Source organism: Lagenorhynchus albirostris, chromosome 4, assembly GCF_949774975.1.
Source record: "Lagenorhynchus albirostris chromosome 4, mLagAlb1.1, whole genome shotgun sequence".
Taxonomy (NCBI): domain Eukaryota; kingdom Metazoa; phylum Chordata; class Mammalia; order Artiodactyla; family Delphinidae; genus Lagenorhynchus; species Lagenorhynchus albirostris.
This window is the reverse complement of record NC_083098.1, coordinates 32,969,668-32,986,655: the sequence shown is the minus strand read 5'-3', so window position 1 is coordinate 32,986,655 and position 16,988 is coordinate 32,969,668. Positions and strand designations below refer to the sequence as shown.

The 16,988-nt window shown below is 40.9% G+C and overlaps 1 protein-coding gene across 7 annotated transcripts in view; it reads right to left on the bottom strand.

The window, feature by feature from the left end:
• TMEM131L (transmembrane 131 like) overlaps nucleotides 1–16,988 on the bottom strand; it is a 160,126-nt gene that overhangs the window by 30,883 nt on the left and 112,255 nt on the right. For 6 of the 7 annotated variants that reach the window (XM_060147822.1, XM_060147815.1, XM_060147816.1 and 3 more), the window contains 9 exons: nucleotides 11,762–11,903; nucleotides 11,196–11,305; nucleotides 10,145–10,217; nucleotides 7,340–7,467; nucleotides 4,461–4,603; nucleotides 2,595–2,781; nucleotides 2,199–2,384; nucleotides 1,348–1,497; nucleotides 390–1,015 (listed from right to left, as the gene is read on the bottom strand). In XM_060147822.1, coding sequence (XP_060003805.1) covers nucleotides 390–1,015; nucleotides 1,348–1,497; nucleotides 2,199–2,384; nucleotides 2,595–2,781; nucleotides 4,461–4,603; nucleotides 7,340–7,467; nucleotides 10,145–10,217; nucleotides 11,196–11,305; nucleotides 11,762–11,903 — 1,745 coding nt within the window. The remainder of the gene's footprint in view (nucleotides 1–389; nucleotides 1,016–1,347; nucleotides 1,498–2,198; nucleotides 2,385–2,594; nucleotides 2,782–4,460; nucleotides 4,604–7,339; nucleotides 7,468–10,144; nucleotides 10,218–11,195; nucleotides 11,306–11,761; nucleotides 11,904–16,988) is intronic. The other variant, XM_060147817.1, reaches the window with a different exon arrangement.

Below are 16,988 nucleotides of genomic sequence, written 5' to 3'. Positions count from 1 at the left end.
TGCGCGTCCGGAGCCTGTGCTCCGCAACGGGAGAGGCCACAGCAGCGAGAGGCCCGCGTACCGCAAAAAAAAAAAAAAAAAAAGATACTTCGGAAGAGGTGTCCATAAATTCCAACAATACAATATGATATTCACATCATTCTAATGAATGGACTGAAAAAAGTAAACTTCTTAACCACGATGCTCTAAAACCTTGGTGTCCCGTCCTAAACTTTCCTTCGTAGAAATGGTATTTCAACATTTATACCTTTGCTAATAAAACTTTGTGTGTGAACTAAAAATTCAGCGGCCACAGTTCAAACTAAAGTCACAGATGAGAACAAATTCCACTAAGAACAGACTGGAGACAAACAAGAGAGAAGAGTCACCAAGGAGGATGGAAAAATTACCATTATTTTTCCTGGAAATTTCTGGCAAGTCTGACTGGCACTGAGGTGAATTTCTCGGCAAGTGATTTTCAGGTAGTTTCTTAGGGGTCTTCAGAGGACAGACCTCTCGCTCCTTGAGCTCGGCTATGTTTTCTGAAATCTGAAGGTCCGTTTCCTTAGGAAACATACATGTCTGTACTCCCTCCTTCACGTGACACTCGGAAGAAGTATTACTGACAGCAATTGCGTTTTTCAGTGTGTTTTCTTCTTTACTCAGTAAGTTTTGGGGAAGAGTTAGATTCTTCTGCAGGTTGACGTTTAGGCCACCTGTGTACTTGAGGCCCACCCAGGTCTCGCCCATCCCGGCAGGGCAGGCGTCCTCTTTAGCAGCAGCCAGGGAGCCGCCTGGGGCCGAGGCCTGCTTGTCCTCTGCAGGGGCGCTGGCACTGCCGGCGACGGCTGCACTGGCTTTGTGTTTCCCGTAATAGACCGAGCACTTGTGCTTTTTCTGCGAATGGCTGTAGGTGGCCGGGCTCCTCTTCGTCGCGTTCTGGATCCTGCTCTGCGGGGGGTTTACCGGAAGACAGCTTTTCCCTCGACCTTTATCAGAGGGGCTGTAGGTATCGAGAAAGTTCTTGCAATTGCTTCTGGATTTAAGAAGAAAAACATTTAACATAAAGGCAAACCAAGTAAACCTCTCCCTCTCTGTTTCTAACTCCATGAGAAAGAGGGAGCAGTCTGGGGTACACCAAGGAGCTCTCACCTTTCGTGCTCCCAAAGCTCCGGGAGTTTAATAAACTAAGTCCCTACGTGAAGTCTATCTTACAATGAAAGAAATGGTGTAGCTGTCACAACAGTGACTTAAAGAAAACGGTACTGAAACAAATTTGGAACCAAAATGTATATGACCTTAAAATAAAATCAGAAATGAGTCATACCAAAGGTGAGAACCCTCTCCCCACACTACAAGAATTCTTACTTGTGAGAATGGGAGCTGATTACATCCATCGGACTATTGCTTTGCTGTGAAGAGGAGCTGGCATTCTGCCTCTGTCTCGTTTTCACGAACTCCATCAGAATGTACTGTGCTTGTTGGAAGGCTATTAAAATCACACCCAACAGGGACAAACTGAGGACGAAAGCAACGGGGTTCATTACTGCCCGGTTGTGACTGGCATTAAAAAGACTAGCTCACTAACACAACATTGTAAATCAACTATATGCCAATTAAAAAAAAAAAAAAAAGACTAGCTCTACAGAAGAGCGGTGAATCAATCGATGGGAAAAGTCTAAAGAAATGCTATTAAGATTCCGTATCTTATGGATATGGAATGACTCCATAATTTCTGACATCTCTTAAAGATTCAAAAAAACTGTTTCTGAAAATGTGAATATTTATAATTCTGACATACCAGTTCAATTTTTAAAGACATTTCCAGGATAAAATCACATTTTAAAGGGTCATTCTAGTCTTCTAATCTCAAACTGCCGTTGCACTGAGCTAATAACACATCCTATGTCACAGATGATGTTCATATATCCTAAATGTTACGTATAACATTCACATCTTCCACCGGGACGGCCAATGAACATATATGGAACACAACTGTCCATTACACTCCTAGGTCCTATGACTCTCCTACAATTAGTTCAGAGAATAGTAAATTCTCTTCAAGCATACCAGGAGCTACTTTGTCTACTTCACGAATGTCAAAATTCCACTCAATTCATATGCTTCGATCCCACCGGGCAATATACATTTCCATGCAACTTGGCTGGATGGCGTCTCCACTCAGTGAGGGAGGAGCAGTGGAGAAGGTGGCAGCTTACCTGACAAAGAAGACGGTGAGCCTCCAAAACGACTCCTCCCAGCTGGGTCCCGGAACCACGTCCGCACACAGAGGCAGCAGGTGATGAGGGAGGGTTACGTTGAGAGTGAAGCGAAACTCCAGGTCTGCCGCAGTGGCCAGAGTCAGCTCGCGGATGACCCAGGAAGAGGTGAAGTCTGGAGTAAACCTGACAGCAAGAGGCATCTTTACGAACTTTGATGGTTTTAATTTTAGGCACAAAACAGAATAATCATAATGGCAGCAGAATTTCTTACTTCTGCAAGATAAATACTAACATGAAAACAACTCAAGACGTCTTACCAATGAAAAAAAGTTTTTCCCCACAATATAGTAAATGTGACCCCAAACTGAAATGAGGTTAAAGTCCAGTGCTCACACAATGCTGATGTCCCGGGATGTGTTGGGGTCCAAGGAAAACTGCTGACAGTCTAGAACTTCAAATCCATAACCTTGGCAATTATACCCATTAATTTTCAGAGATGTCACAGTTATAGGAAGTGGTCCGATATTCTCAACCTTAAAGTTCTTTGTAATTGATAAAATTTGCTTGCTGTCTTTCAGTTCTAGTGAGGATGAAAAGTGATATTTAGTACAGATGAACTGAAAAATTTATTTAAAATAATTTACTGAATCAACATTTACTGAATCCACAAACCATGATCTACATGATTAAAATGTAAAAAAAAAATTCAATACAAGCTCAAAGTACGATTCCTAGCTAAATTCTAGAACGGTTCTAGATTCTACTACCAGAATATGATAAAAATACTTAACTAGTCAAGGTTTTTCTTAAGTTAAGTGATCTGCCTACGTACCCAAAGTAACCCAAATCTCTTCTTTGTTCTTTTACTTATTAAAGGTTAAGGTGAAAAGTTTATTCTTCTCAGAAGCTTAATAGTTTGGATTTACCACGAGCCACCATGCACCCTGTGCCCCGGGAGCCTCATTCACACCCAACAGGACCAGTTTGGAGGGTGTGTGTGCTTCTGTGTAAAACCATCATGGACACTAGAAACACAGTTCACACTCCCATTACATTAAGAGGTAGTAAATAGTTAAATCTTTGCAAATAATGAGAGCACATTTCATGCTGGGAGTTTAAAAAAAGGAAGAAGTATCGATTTTTAAAATATTCCTATAAATTTATAACCCACAATTTATTCCATATTAGGACTAACATTTTATCTGGTTCTACGGTTTATACTCCTCCATAACTCTAACTTTCAAGGCAACTCTAAACTATTGAATGAATGAGTGAATGAATGAATGAAAAAAAATGAACACTTTGATGAAGATTTTGAATGCAAAATGGCCAGTCTTTTCAAACTCAGTGCTCATTTAGCATAGTTTTCTAAAACAAAAAAATTTACAATCAGGCACTAAAATAGCTCTACAAATTATCCAATGGTTTCACCAATCAGTTTTCTCCACAGGAAACATACTGTTACACTAAAATGCTTTCAGTGTGTTCCTGAAATTAAAAATAATAACAGGAAAACAAGACAGAATTTACCAAAAACATTCTACATCTATTGTTTTACTTTTGGCTTAGTTCTTAAGGAAGTTCTTGGAACTAATATAAATAGTTTAAAAGCATTTAATTTAAATACATGTAAAACTTAGAATTTTCTAATGGAACACTTAAACAAATTTCTAAATCTGCACTGTCTGATACAGTAGCCACTAGACACATATGGCTACTTAAATTTAAATTAAATTTAAATTAAATAAATTTAAAAATTGAGTCTTTCAGTCACACGAGCTATATTTTAAGCACTCATTAGCCACATGTAGCGAGTGGCTGCCATACTGGACAACACAGACGTAGAACATTTCCATTACTGCAAAAGGGTGGTTAGTTCACCTTCAGCCTTCTCTCTACTTATCATTTTGGTGTGATTTTTTTAGGATTAGGTAACTGATAACCAAATTAACAGTTTCACACTATTTATCTTAAATATTTGACACTCTACTGGTAACTTAACATTATACTTTGCCCCCCATACCTATTATTTAAGTTGGGTTAAATATCTAAGGCTATTGTTTCTAATCAAGTGGTACCAGCCTACATATGCTCAAATGTTTGCCTGATTTCATTATTAGCATCAATACAATGAATTTACTGTAAATTTTTAAAAGAATCTTCTCATATCTCCTTTTGCTCTTGGCTTTGGCACCAAGCCTGTCCTGTCCGAGTGCCACACACACAGACCACACACACGGACCACACGCAGGGACTCACGTCTCCGGCAGCCCATCAGTGTGGACTCGGGCACCTTAAAGCGCAGTGAACCTCCAGTGCCAGGAAGTCTCCCGCCCACCTTCAGTAGCTCTCTTGCTCCAAATCCTTCCACGCCAATCATGTCGATAACAGTCAAGTTATTCCTGCAGAGAAAGGAGATGCAAATAAAAATGCACTGCAATCGAGGTGTCACAAGATACAATGAACTTGAATTTAAATATTCCTAATTAGCAAAACAAAATTTTTTAAGTTTTGAGAAAAAACTCAGTTTAAATAGTGTGGCATCTCCCGCCATCTCAGAGCACAGAAACTGCCAAGCCCGGCGGCGTCAAGGCAAGCTGAGTGGGCAAGAACCAGCAAACGACCAGGATCGCTCTCCAGTTTCCACCCAAGAATGGAAACCTATATTTTTCTAACCAGGCACCAGGGTGGTGATCAGACCTCCAAGAGACAAAAAGTGAAGGAATAAACTGGGGGGCCACAAAGAAACATTAACAAATTTAGACAAATTGATAAAAATTGTTTATAGGGTGAATTAAGGAGTTGTCATAGTAATTGTGACTGTAAGAAATCCTTCCTTAGGGATAATTCTAGAAATGAAATCCTATCCTATCTTTTGAACCAAAGATTTAAAATAGCATCCTACAAATAGCATGCATCTACTCAAGTTCTTATTAGTCAAATAGTAATTCAGACTAGCTTTTGCCTTTTCATTAACTGAAATCAGGATTCCTAGGATGGAAAGTTCAGTGGAAATGATGTTTAAATGATGCAGACTGCACTGAAAGTCAGTTGCCATTAAGGTAAACCCTAGAAGCAAAATACACTGAGATATCTTTACACCTTCATCTAAAGGATTAAAACCTTTATTGAACCACTTAAAAGGCTTTAAAGTGATGTTAGATGAGTGATACTGTTTACAGAAAAATATGGTGTCTCTCAATACAGAAACCACCAAAACTAAATTAACTACTATAAAAAACTGAGACTTTCTTTTCAAGCCTGGCACAGCTTAAGCTGGGATGAGGTAAAGCTTATCTCTACACTTCCCATGACCTTAGTTCTTCAACAGAGAATGGGTTTAAAAGGACACATGTTGTCAGCAGAGCACTAAAATGCTTACTAGAACATTAGTTATTAGTTTGTTCTAGTCAGCATTACTTAAAATGCTTAACAAAACAGTCTCTTTTTTTAATTTAATTTTTTATTGGAGTATAGATGATTTACAATCTTGTGTTAGTTTCTGCTGTACAACAAAGTGAATCACTTATACATATACATATATCCACTCTTTTGTAGATTCTATTCCCATATAGGTCATTACAGAGTAATGAATACAGTTCCCTGTGCTTAGTTATCTATGTGGCAAATCTTTGATATAACACCAATATTCAACAAGTGAAGTCTCTTGAAGGTTCTTTATGATGTGAAATCTGAAACTATATTAATGAATTTTCATAGTTTGTTACATTAAAATCCAGTGGTCTATCTTGCACATTTTACCAGGGATGATTTTTGGATTAACATAATCAGTTATTTGGAAAAGACTGTTCACTGTGATATGTAGATCTTCCCAATGCTGACAAATTTCATTATACTTATAAAAATCACATTTATTAATATTCTCACTGTGGTTAATAGAAAAGTACTTTAAGTATTGAGAAGCTGTGAAGCTCACAGTGGCAGATACAAGTTTTCCAAAACTCTACTTTTCATGCGAATGCTCAAATTTTATCATTGGCAACAAACACTACCCTTGAAGTGACAGGCTCACTTTGTTCATTTTCAGGAAAACGTTTGCCAAGTACCTGAATCTGAAACAACCATAGTTTTTCTGCTAATCATCCTTTCAAGTAAAAATGGTGTTCCATGAAAAAAAGTGGCTAATTCAGCTTATAATTCAAACAGTCGCCAACGTATTTTTCTTGGAGACAACCATGGATGCAGTATGAGTGCTTTATGGGTACTTCTTTTTTTGGCAGGGGGCGTGTATAGTTGTTTTACAACGAACAAGCAGACTCTTTTAAGAACTTTATCTTAGTGCATTTTCTTTTTAGCAGCACTCACTTGCAGAAGAACAAACTCAGATATTAAAGGAAGTCCTGAATAAGAAAGTCTTTTGCCAACTGGAATGACACTGGAAAAGCTTAAAAGATATATATAACTAAAACGTCATTAATGAAAAAATTAAATTTGTGTTAGAAGTCTCACCAATGCAGAGAGAGCTTCAACAGAGATCTGTATTTACTGTAAATTTTTGAAAGAAGACTCAATAAAGAGTAAAGAGGAAAAAAAAATTCAGAATGAAAAACATTTAGCTGCTTAAATCAGCTGGCAATAATTGTTCATTTAAAAGGAAGGAAAAGAAGTAAAACAAGCCAGTGGGCTCAACTAAGGACTTTTTCCATTGTCCTTTGGGGCTACAGAGAATTCCAGAAGCAAGAGAGACATGAGAACAGTGTAAATCCAAACACCACGGAATGAAAACGTATATGGTAGCGTTTAAATTATTCTTCTGAGCTGAGGACAGAAAAGTAAGTGTGTGTGTGTGTGTGTGTGTGTGTGTGTGTGTGTGTGTGTGTGTGTGTGTGTGTTCACGTGTATGCTCTGCCCTCTGTGACGGTGGATGAGATGCCGCGGGAAGGGTACCACCACCCTTGGAGAGGTGGGTACACGCTCCCCACGGTACAAGGCAGGAACCTGACACACAGGAGGCCTAAGTGCGGAGCCTCAGGGAGCCGCTCTCCTCAGCCACTGCCTCTCCTACCCTTGGACACAGCTCATCACTGAGGGCCTGAGTGAGTCAACCTCACGTCTTAGCTAAAGAGATTCGTGAGAGAAAGAGAGTCAGCCAGCCAATGAGAAAGGGACACACCTACCGGATTAGGATGAGGGAGGTGACTTTTCCATAGTCAGCTGGTGTGAAAACTACACCAACCCTTTTCCTTTCCAAAGGTTGCAAATGCAAGTGGAGGATGCCAAACCTGGATTCCTCAGAACGCACACCCTGCAAGTCATTAATAAATGCAATTAACTCCTACAGAACAAGATTCCATCTTCATTAAAATGCATAAACATGACTGCTGTTTCTTTAACGTCTGGATCTGACCACCCAAATCAACCTGTGGAACTTGTTTACTGCGAGAGTTCACACCCATCAAAAGTTCCCGAGCCCGGCTGAGAAGCAGAGGCAGAGGTTGCAGGACAACCTGACACGGAGGCTGAAAAGGGGACTTGCCGCCTGGACCAGATGGGAGCTGGGGCTACAGGCCTTTGATGCAAAGATGCTTTGGATGTAGAACATTACTGAGAAAACAGAGCAATAGCCTCTGCTTGAATGCTACAGGGATCTGACCAAACCACATGTCCACTGCTGGACAACCCTAAATTCTCTTTAATATTAAGTTTATAAAGAAACCATCATTATTTAGTTTCTCCATTTAGGAGAAAGATCTTTATTTATTCATATCCTCCTTTATTCTCCCCAAGATTTCTCACTTTCTCTGAATAAATTTTGTGTTCTAAAGTTAATATTCAAGATTTAGCGCTTCGGGCTTCCCCAGTGGTGCAGTGGTTGAGAGTCCACCTGCCAATGCAGGGGACATGGGTTCGTGCCCCGGTCCGGGAGGATCCCACATGCCGCGGAGCAGCTGGGCCCGTGAGCCATGGCCGCTGAGCCGGCGTGTCTGGAGCCTGTGCTCCGCAATGGGAAAGGCCACAACAGTGAGAGGCCCGCATACCGCAAAAAAAAAAAAAAAAAAAAAAAAAAAAGATTTAGTTCTTCATCATTGTGGTAGACTTTCCCTCTTTCCAATGTTTTTTCTAGCTCCTTCTCACTAAAAATAATTTATTAATTCTTTAGAACTGTAACCATGTAGTCTACATAATATTTCTCTTTTCTATATTTTTAGTTTTTAAATTTGTTTTATCCCTCAGTTATTGCTCGCATTTCCCATACTATCTGAAAGAAGAAATAGTGATGGTATTTGATTCATTTTCATTAAAATTATAAACTTCATGAAGGGAGGAATTCTGCTTTATACACATATGAATGTTGAAAAAAGCTGCCGATTTAGGGTATTAAAAGCATAATAACAACAGCACCAATTATTAAATAAAATAGTTCTTATATGCCAGGCTCTGTAATATAATTAGGTATATAAAATGCTAAGCATTCTATAAACCTATGGAATCTTCAAACATAATTATGAGTGAGAAAGAGAAGACCTGGAGAGGTTAAATAATTTACCCAGGACTACATGGAGGAGCCTGGATTTGGAACTTTGAATGTCTAATTCCACATGCTCTTAACCAAAGGAAACGCATTTCTAAAAATAAACCAACAAAACAAAAATGTAGGCCTTTCTTATATGGCAAAGAATTCTAATAAGAACTTTAAGTTAAATTTGTAGTGTCTCAGAGACATTGATACTGACTATTCTTTTTGTCAATGTAATAAATTAACAATAGTGATATCTCCTTTGTCACAAAAGGTATAACATTCTCGGGGGAAATCTTCAATCACAGATTAAAAACTTTTTGCGAGTTCCACCATTTGTTTAAATCTGAATAGAACACTGACATGTAAAAGAAACTGGCATTATTTTTGGAATTTCAAGTTACATGTGGTTAAATAGTCGTGGGACAAAATACCTGTTAGCATTTTGGACTCATTTACCTCCCAACAGTCCTGGGAGACTGCCTGGTGAAGAGAAGAATGACAGGGACAGGGCAGGACAGGCTTGCTAACACAAGACCCTGCTGCCTAGACCACTGACAAAGGGAAAGGAACGTTACTGCTTGCGTGTTTCTTACTATAAATAACTCTCTGTTAAAAACCCACTTAAAAGCTTGCTTTGATTCGTTCTAACTCACAGTTGGAGGCTATCTGTGGCCCCCCTCTTTCAAGTTAATCTACAGCCAACAGCGTATCTTTGGAGGGTTATGGGTAGAGAAAGAAGAAAATACCCAAGGCATTTGAATACATGTGTGTATGAGAACCACAGTGACATGCATATGTGTGTCTGTGTATTTTTTTAAGAGATGCTTCATTTTTAATTGATCTCAAGCACAGAATACCAGTGACGCACAGAACGACTGCGTGAAAACTCAGAAAGCAGGCTGCCAGTTCCCAGTTAAGCAATGTCCTCGCCACGTGACATGTTTACTCCCTCCCTGGGTATTTATGCGAGACCTCATGAGGGCCCAGAGGCTCAAGACTCCCAGAAATCCTTTTTTATAGAGCAGGTGACTATCACAGAAACTGGGTGATCTGCTAAAAACATGAAGCCAGTTTAGTAAGAGAAGATTTCTTTTTAAGGGATTTGTTTTTACCTTATCTTGCCCTTAAAAGAATTTGATGGGGCCAAGGAATCTTAAGAGAATTATAAATTCTGGGATCTCGGGTTTTATGGTTTTCTACATAGCTCTGATTCAACTGTTATTTCCTCACTCACATGAATCTAAATGATCAAATTAAAATGATTTACAGGCTCACATGAACCATGGGCTCCTGCTGCATTCGTTAATTGGAAAAAGCTGCTATGTATACTTAACTCCTAGAATATAAAAATAGAGAGCCACGTATATTACATAAAGACACTTGAAACACAAATCAGTGAGGCCCATATGCTACGTGTCTCGTTTGTCAGCATTCTTTTTTCTGTTTAAAGATGACATCCTACCCGGTAAGGGCAAGCTTTGGTGAGCTGGAATTCACTAGTTGTGAAATTAATCATCTGCACATCGGTGCCAAACCTATAAAGAAAAAAATGTTTAAAATAGCATTCAGATCACCAAGAAAGAAAGAAGAACATACGTGTGCATATAGATACATATGCATTTGTTTGCACACAGACACAATTCACCCCAACCTGTCACTCCTGTGTCCCAGCCCCCCACGCTGTACCAGGCATGTTGTAAGAGCTCAATAAATATTGTTGAATGAATCATGTTGGCAGCACAGAATGTAAAGAATCATATGGTGACAGAAGCTCCCAACATGAAGCAATTTTTTTTTCCCCAGATGGTTCACAGCTATGGAACCTGATAGGAAGTGACTCTCAGCCATGGACCGTTCTATCTCCCAGTGGACATTTGGCCACATCTAGAGACACTTTTGGTTGCTGCAGCTGGGGAGGTCCCACTGGCATCTACTGGGTGGGAGCCAGGAATGCTGCTAAACATCCTTCAAAGCACAGAACGCCCCTACCCCCACCCCAAACAGAGACTCATGTGGTCCAAAACATCAGGAATCCTGAAGCTGAGACCCAGGGATGAGCCAGAAGAGGAAACATGCTAAGTGAAACTGTGACTACTGTGCAAAAATAAGATGTAACGGACGTGAACGATGATCATATTTTGTATAACAACACTAGGTTAAAACACACTGAACCACTAAACTCATTTCTTGTGTTGCCCAGAGGTCACTGTGATTTCAATTCTAAATTTTAGGAGTACATGTGAAAAATCATGATTGTAAAGGTTCCCTGACAAGAAAAGAATATTCTGCTGGGCCCTGGACTTGACATGGTAACATTCAAGACCCACACAGTACCCAGAACTGGGAATTGTCCTCAGGGGTCTGCACTGAGGAGACGGGGGCTGTGGTCACAGGCTGATCCCATGCACATCCACACACAGGTCCCAGGGAAAACGCAAAGGACGTTAAATAATTCTGGGTCTTAACAGGGCCTCCCAACACCCCGTGAGAGGTCTTCACCAGCTGGGCATTACCATTTGTGCAGCAGGCGTGCGGCAGCCTCGGGCTTCGGGTACAAGGAGACAGGCAGGAGCTGCAGGGAGACTGGCCATGAGGAAGGGTTCTTCACCACAAAGTACTTCACCTAGACGTGCAGAGAAGAGAGTCAGACCCCAGGGAAGGCAGACCACTCCTGAGATGCCCCTGCAAAAGTGCATCACCTGCATCTAACCACGAACGATCACCCAGTCAATTCCTCTCCCCTCTGAACTTCAAACTCACTCACTCCTACTGAAGCCCGTGTTAGTCAGGATTTTCTCTGTTTTTGCAGTTGAATACTTTCTTAGCTGATAGATTCTGAACTGAATACAGACTTCATAAAACGCGTTTGTTTTAAGCACTTTCAGTCTGTTCACGAGTTTTACCCCTTACTTTGTTCTTCTGACACCTCCCTCCTAAAAGCACTGAATGGCATATGTGTGTCACTTAATTTCAACTAATTTTGGTTCTAAAACAGTATCTCAAGGTGGCGATACTCTGATAACATAAAAACCCAAGAGCTGGGGCGAAATGAAGAGATGAAAAGACGCAGGACTCTCACCACGCTGTTCCTCAGGGCGGTGGCACTGAAGTTTATCACGAGGCCAGCCTCCGGGATCAAGCGAGGCAGGAAGAGAGCAAAGGGTTCGGACTCCTTGGATTTCTTCGAGTGGGCAAACCGAGTCATGCCTAAAACGTTCCTCCTGTGTAATTCGTAAACAAAGAAATTATGAAAAATAATTTTGACAGAAAAAAAGGAAATCACTTCCACTAAGAGGAACAGGGGATCTTGGAAAAAAATGATTTATTTGGGATCTGGGTGACACAAACTACAAGATGATCCTGGAAGGTCCTGTTTTACTAGAGAGCAAGGAAGTGCTCAAAGAATGACTGGCACACAGCGCTCCCATCAGGCAAATCTGGGACAAGTCAGCATCAAAAATAATAATGGTGGTAAGGACCAAAGAATCCATAGTGATGCTCAGAGAGTGCAGAATGAACAAAATAATTAGAAACATCACCATTTTTGCAGCCATCCATTCAACAGCTGATCCCAGGCAAGGATTATCAATGGATGCCAAAATCATGGGGTGAAACATTCTTAGGGAACAGGAAATGTACATGGTCTTGAATTATCATAGCACATATTACGTATTAATTGCAAAAGGAAAACTATCTACCATGGAGAGAGTCAAATGATTCAACTGAGCAATGTCAATAATGGGACAAATTGACATTTATGTCCCTCCCTCAGGTGATGAAATGATAAGGACACAACACCGACCAAGTAATTAGTACTCTTCCCCGAAATGCTCAACAGGAATGTAAACTTGAAGAAGCAACCCCCAAAAAATCCAACGTGTTGAATGTTCTGTAAGACGACTGGCTAGGACGCTTTAAAGCACTGACACTATGAAAGACGAAAAAAGGTGCAGACACTAGTCTGAAGAAAATTAAGGAAACATGACAACCAAATGCAATGCATGGTCCTTGAATGGACTCTGGATTTTAAAAAAGGAAAAAGAGAGGAGGGACCTTCAAGATGGCAGAGGAGTAGGACGTGGAGATCACCTTCCTCCCCACAAATACATCAAAACTACATCTACACGTGGAACTGCTCCTGCAGAACACCTACTGAACGCTGGCAGAAGACCTCAGACCTCCCAAAAGGCAAGAAACTCCCCACGTACCTGGGTAGGGCAAAAGAAAAAAGAAAAAAAACAGAGACAAAAGAATAGGGACGGGACCTGCACCAGTGGGAGGGAGCTGTGAAGGAGGAAAGGTTTCCACACACTAGGAAGCCCCTTCACTGGCGGAGAGGGGGTGTGGGCAGGGGGGAAGCTTCAGAGGCATGGAGGGGAGCGCAGCAACAGGGGTGCAGAGGGCAAAGTGGAGAGATTCCCACACAGAGGATCGGTACCAACCAGCACTCACCAGCTCGAGACGCTTGTCTGCTCACCCGCCGGGGCACATGGGGGCTGGGAGCTGAGGCTCCGGCTTCGGTCAGATCCCAGGGAGAGGACTGAGGTTGGCTGCGTGAACACAGCCTGAAGGGGGCTACTGTGCCACAAGTAGCCGGGAGGGAGTCCAGGAAAAAGTCTGGAGCTGCCTCAGAGGCAAGAGACCACTGTTTTGGGGGTGCGTGAGGAGAGGAGATTCAGGTAACCGCCTAAACGAGCTCCAGAGGCGGGCGTGAGCCGTGGCTATCAGCTCAGACCCTAGAGATGGGCATGAACCGCTAACACTGCTGCTGCTGCCACAAAAAATTCTGTGTGCAAGTGCAGGTCACTATCCACACCCCGCCAGGAGCCTGTGCAGCCCGCCACTGCCAGGGTCCCATGATCCAGAGATAAGTTCCCTGGGAGAACACACAGTACGCCTCAGGCTGTTGCAACGTCACGTCAGCCTGTACCACCGCAGGCTCATCCCGTGTTCGAAGTATAACTACTATACTCCTCCCTCCCCACCCCCGGCCTGAATGAGCAAGAGCCTCCTAATCAGCCACTGCTTTATCCCCATCCTGTCTGGGCAGGAACAGATGCCTGAGGGTGACCTATAAGCAGGGGCAGGGCCAAAATCAAAGCTGAACCCCAGGAGTTGTGCAAACAAAGAAGAGAAAGGGAAATTTCTCCCAGCAGCCTCAGGAGCAGCGGATTAAATCCCCCCAATCAACTTGATGTACCCTGCATCTGTGGAACACCTGAATAGACAGCGAATCATCCCAAAGTTGAGGCAGTGGACTTCGCGAGCAATTGTAGAGTTGGGGTTGGCAGTCTGTGACTGATTTGTTTCTGATTTTTATGCTTATCTTACTATAGTTTTTAGCACTTGTTAACACTGGGGGATTTGTTTATTGGTTTGGTTATTCTCTACTTTTCTTTTTATTATTTTTATTTTTTATTTTAATAATTTTTGAAATTATTTATTTATTCTTTTCTTTCTTTTGTCTCCCTTTTCTTCTGAGCCATGTGGCTGACAGGGTCTTGGTGCTCTGGCCTGGTGTCAAGCCTGAGCCTCTGAGGTGGGAGAGCCAAGTTCAGGACACTGGACCACCAGAGACCTCCTGGACCCATGTAATATCAATTGGCATGAGCTCTCCCAGAGATCTCCGTCTCAATGCTAAGACCCAGCTCCACCTAATGGCCAGCAAGCTCCAGTGCTGGATGCCCCATGTCAAACAGCTAGTAAGACAGGAACACAGAGAGGCTGCCTAAAATCATACTAAGTTCACAGACACCCCAAAATACACCACCAGACGCAGTCCTGCCCACCAGAAAGACAAGATCCAGCCCCACCCACCAGAACACAGGCACCAGTCCCCTCCACCAGGAAGTCTACACATCCCACTGAACCAACCTCACCCACTGGAGGCAGACACCAGAAACAACGGGAACTACAAACCTGCAGCCTGCAAAAAGAAGACCCCAAACACAATAAGTTAAACAAAATGAGAAGACAGAGAAATATGCAGCAGATGAAGGAGCAAGGTAAAAACCCACCAGACCAAACAAGTGAAGAGGAAATAGGCAGTCTACCTGAAAAAGAATTCAGAATAATGATAGTGAAGATGATCCAAAATCTTGGAAATAGAATGGAGAAAATACAAGAAACATTTAACAAGGACCTAGAAGAACTAAAGAGCAAACAATGATGAACAACACAATAAATGAAATTAAAAATACTCTAGAAGGAATCAATAGCAGAATAACTGAGGCAGAAGAATGGATAAGTGACCTGGAAGATAAAATAGTGGAAATAACTACCGCAGAGCAGAAAAAAGAAAGAAAAGAATTGAGGACAGTCTCAGAGACCTCTGGGACAACATTAAACGCACTAACATTCGAATTGCAGGGGTCCCAGGAGAAGAAGAGAAGAAGAAAGGGTCTAAGAATCCCCATAAGGTTAACAGCTGATCTTTCAGCAGAAAATCTGCAAGCCAGTAGGGGGTGTCAGCACATACCTAAAGTGATGAAAGGAAAAAACCTACAACCAAGATTACTCTACTCAGCAAGGATCTCACTCAGATTGGACGGAGAAATTAAAACCTTTACAGACAAGCAAAAGCTAAGAGAATTCAGCACCACCAAACCAGCTTTACAACAAATGCTAAATGCTAAAGGAACAAATGCTAAAGGAACTTCTCTAGGCAGGAAACACAGGAGAAGGAAAGGACCTACAATAACAAACAATTAAGAAAATGGTAATAGGAACATATATATCGATAACTACCTTAAATGTAAATGGATTAAATGCTCCCACCAAAAGACACAGACTGGCTGAATGGATACAAAAACAAGACCCGTATATATGCTGTCTACAAGACACCCACTTCAGACCTAGGGACACATAAAGACTGAAAGTTAGGGGCTGGAAAAAAATATTCCAGGCACATGGAAAGCTAAAGAAAGCTCGAGTAGCAATTCTCGTATCAGACAAAACAGACTTTAAAATAAAGACTATTACAAGAGACAAAGAAGGACACTAGATAGTGATCAAGGGATCAATCCAAGAAAAAGATATAACAACTGTAAATATTTATGCACCCAACACAGGAGCACCTCAATACATATGGCAAATGCTAACAGCCATAAAAGGGGAAATCAACAGTAATACAATCGTAGTAGGCGACTTGAACAGCCCACTTTCACCAATGGACAGATCATCCACAATGAAAATAAATAAGGAAACACAAGCTTTAAATGATACATTAAACAAGATGGACTTGATATTTATAGGACATTCCATCCAAAAAATATATACTACACTTTCTTCTCAAGTGCTCATGGAACATTCTCCAGGATAGATTATATCTTGTGTCACAAATCAAGCCTGGGTAAATCTAAGAAAATTTAAAGTGTAACAAGTATCTTTTCTGACCACAATACTATGAAACTAGATATCAATTACAGGACAAAAACTGTTAAAAATACAAACACATGGAGGCTAAACAGTACACTAATAAATAACCAAGAGATCACTGAAGAAATCAAAGAGAAATAGAAAAATACCTAGAAACAAATGACAATGAAAACACAATGACCCAAAACCTATGGGATGCAGCAAAAGCAGTTCTAAGGGGGAAGTTTATAGCACTACAATCCTACCTCAAGAAATAAGAAAAATCTCAAACAACCTACACTTACAACTAAAGCAATTAGAGAAAGAACCAAAAAAACCCAAAGTTAGCAGAAGGAAAGAAATCATAAAGATCAGATCAGAAATAAATGAAAAAGAAATGAAGGAAATGATAGCAAAGATCAATAAAACTAAAAGCTGGTGCTTTGAGAAGATAAACAAAATTGATAAACAATTATTAGCCAGACTCATCAAGAAAAAAAGGGAGAAAATTCAATTAAACAGAATTAGAAATGAAAAAAGAGAAGTAACAACTGATTCTGCAGAAATACAAAGGATCATGAGAGATTACTACAAGGAACTATATGCCAATAAAATGGACAACCTGGAAGAAATGGACAAATTCTTAGAAAAGCACAACCTTCTGAGACTGAACCAGGAAGGAATAGAAAATATAAACAGACCAATAACAAGCACTGAAATTGAAAGTGTGATTAAAAATCTTCCAACAAACAAAAGCCTAAGACCAGACGGCTTCACAGGCGAATTCTATCAAACATTTAGAGAAGAGCTAATAACATTTAGAGAAGAGCTAATAACACCTCAAACTTTTCCAAAATATAGCAGAGGGAGGAACACTCCCAAACCCATTCTACGAGGCCACCATGACCCTGATACCGAAACCAGACAAAGATGTCACAAAAAGAGAAAAC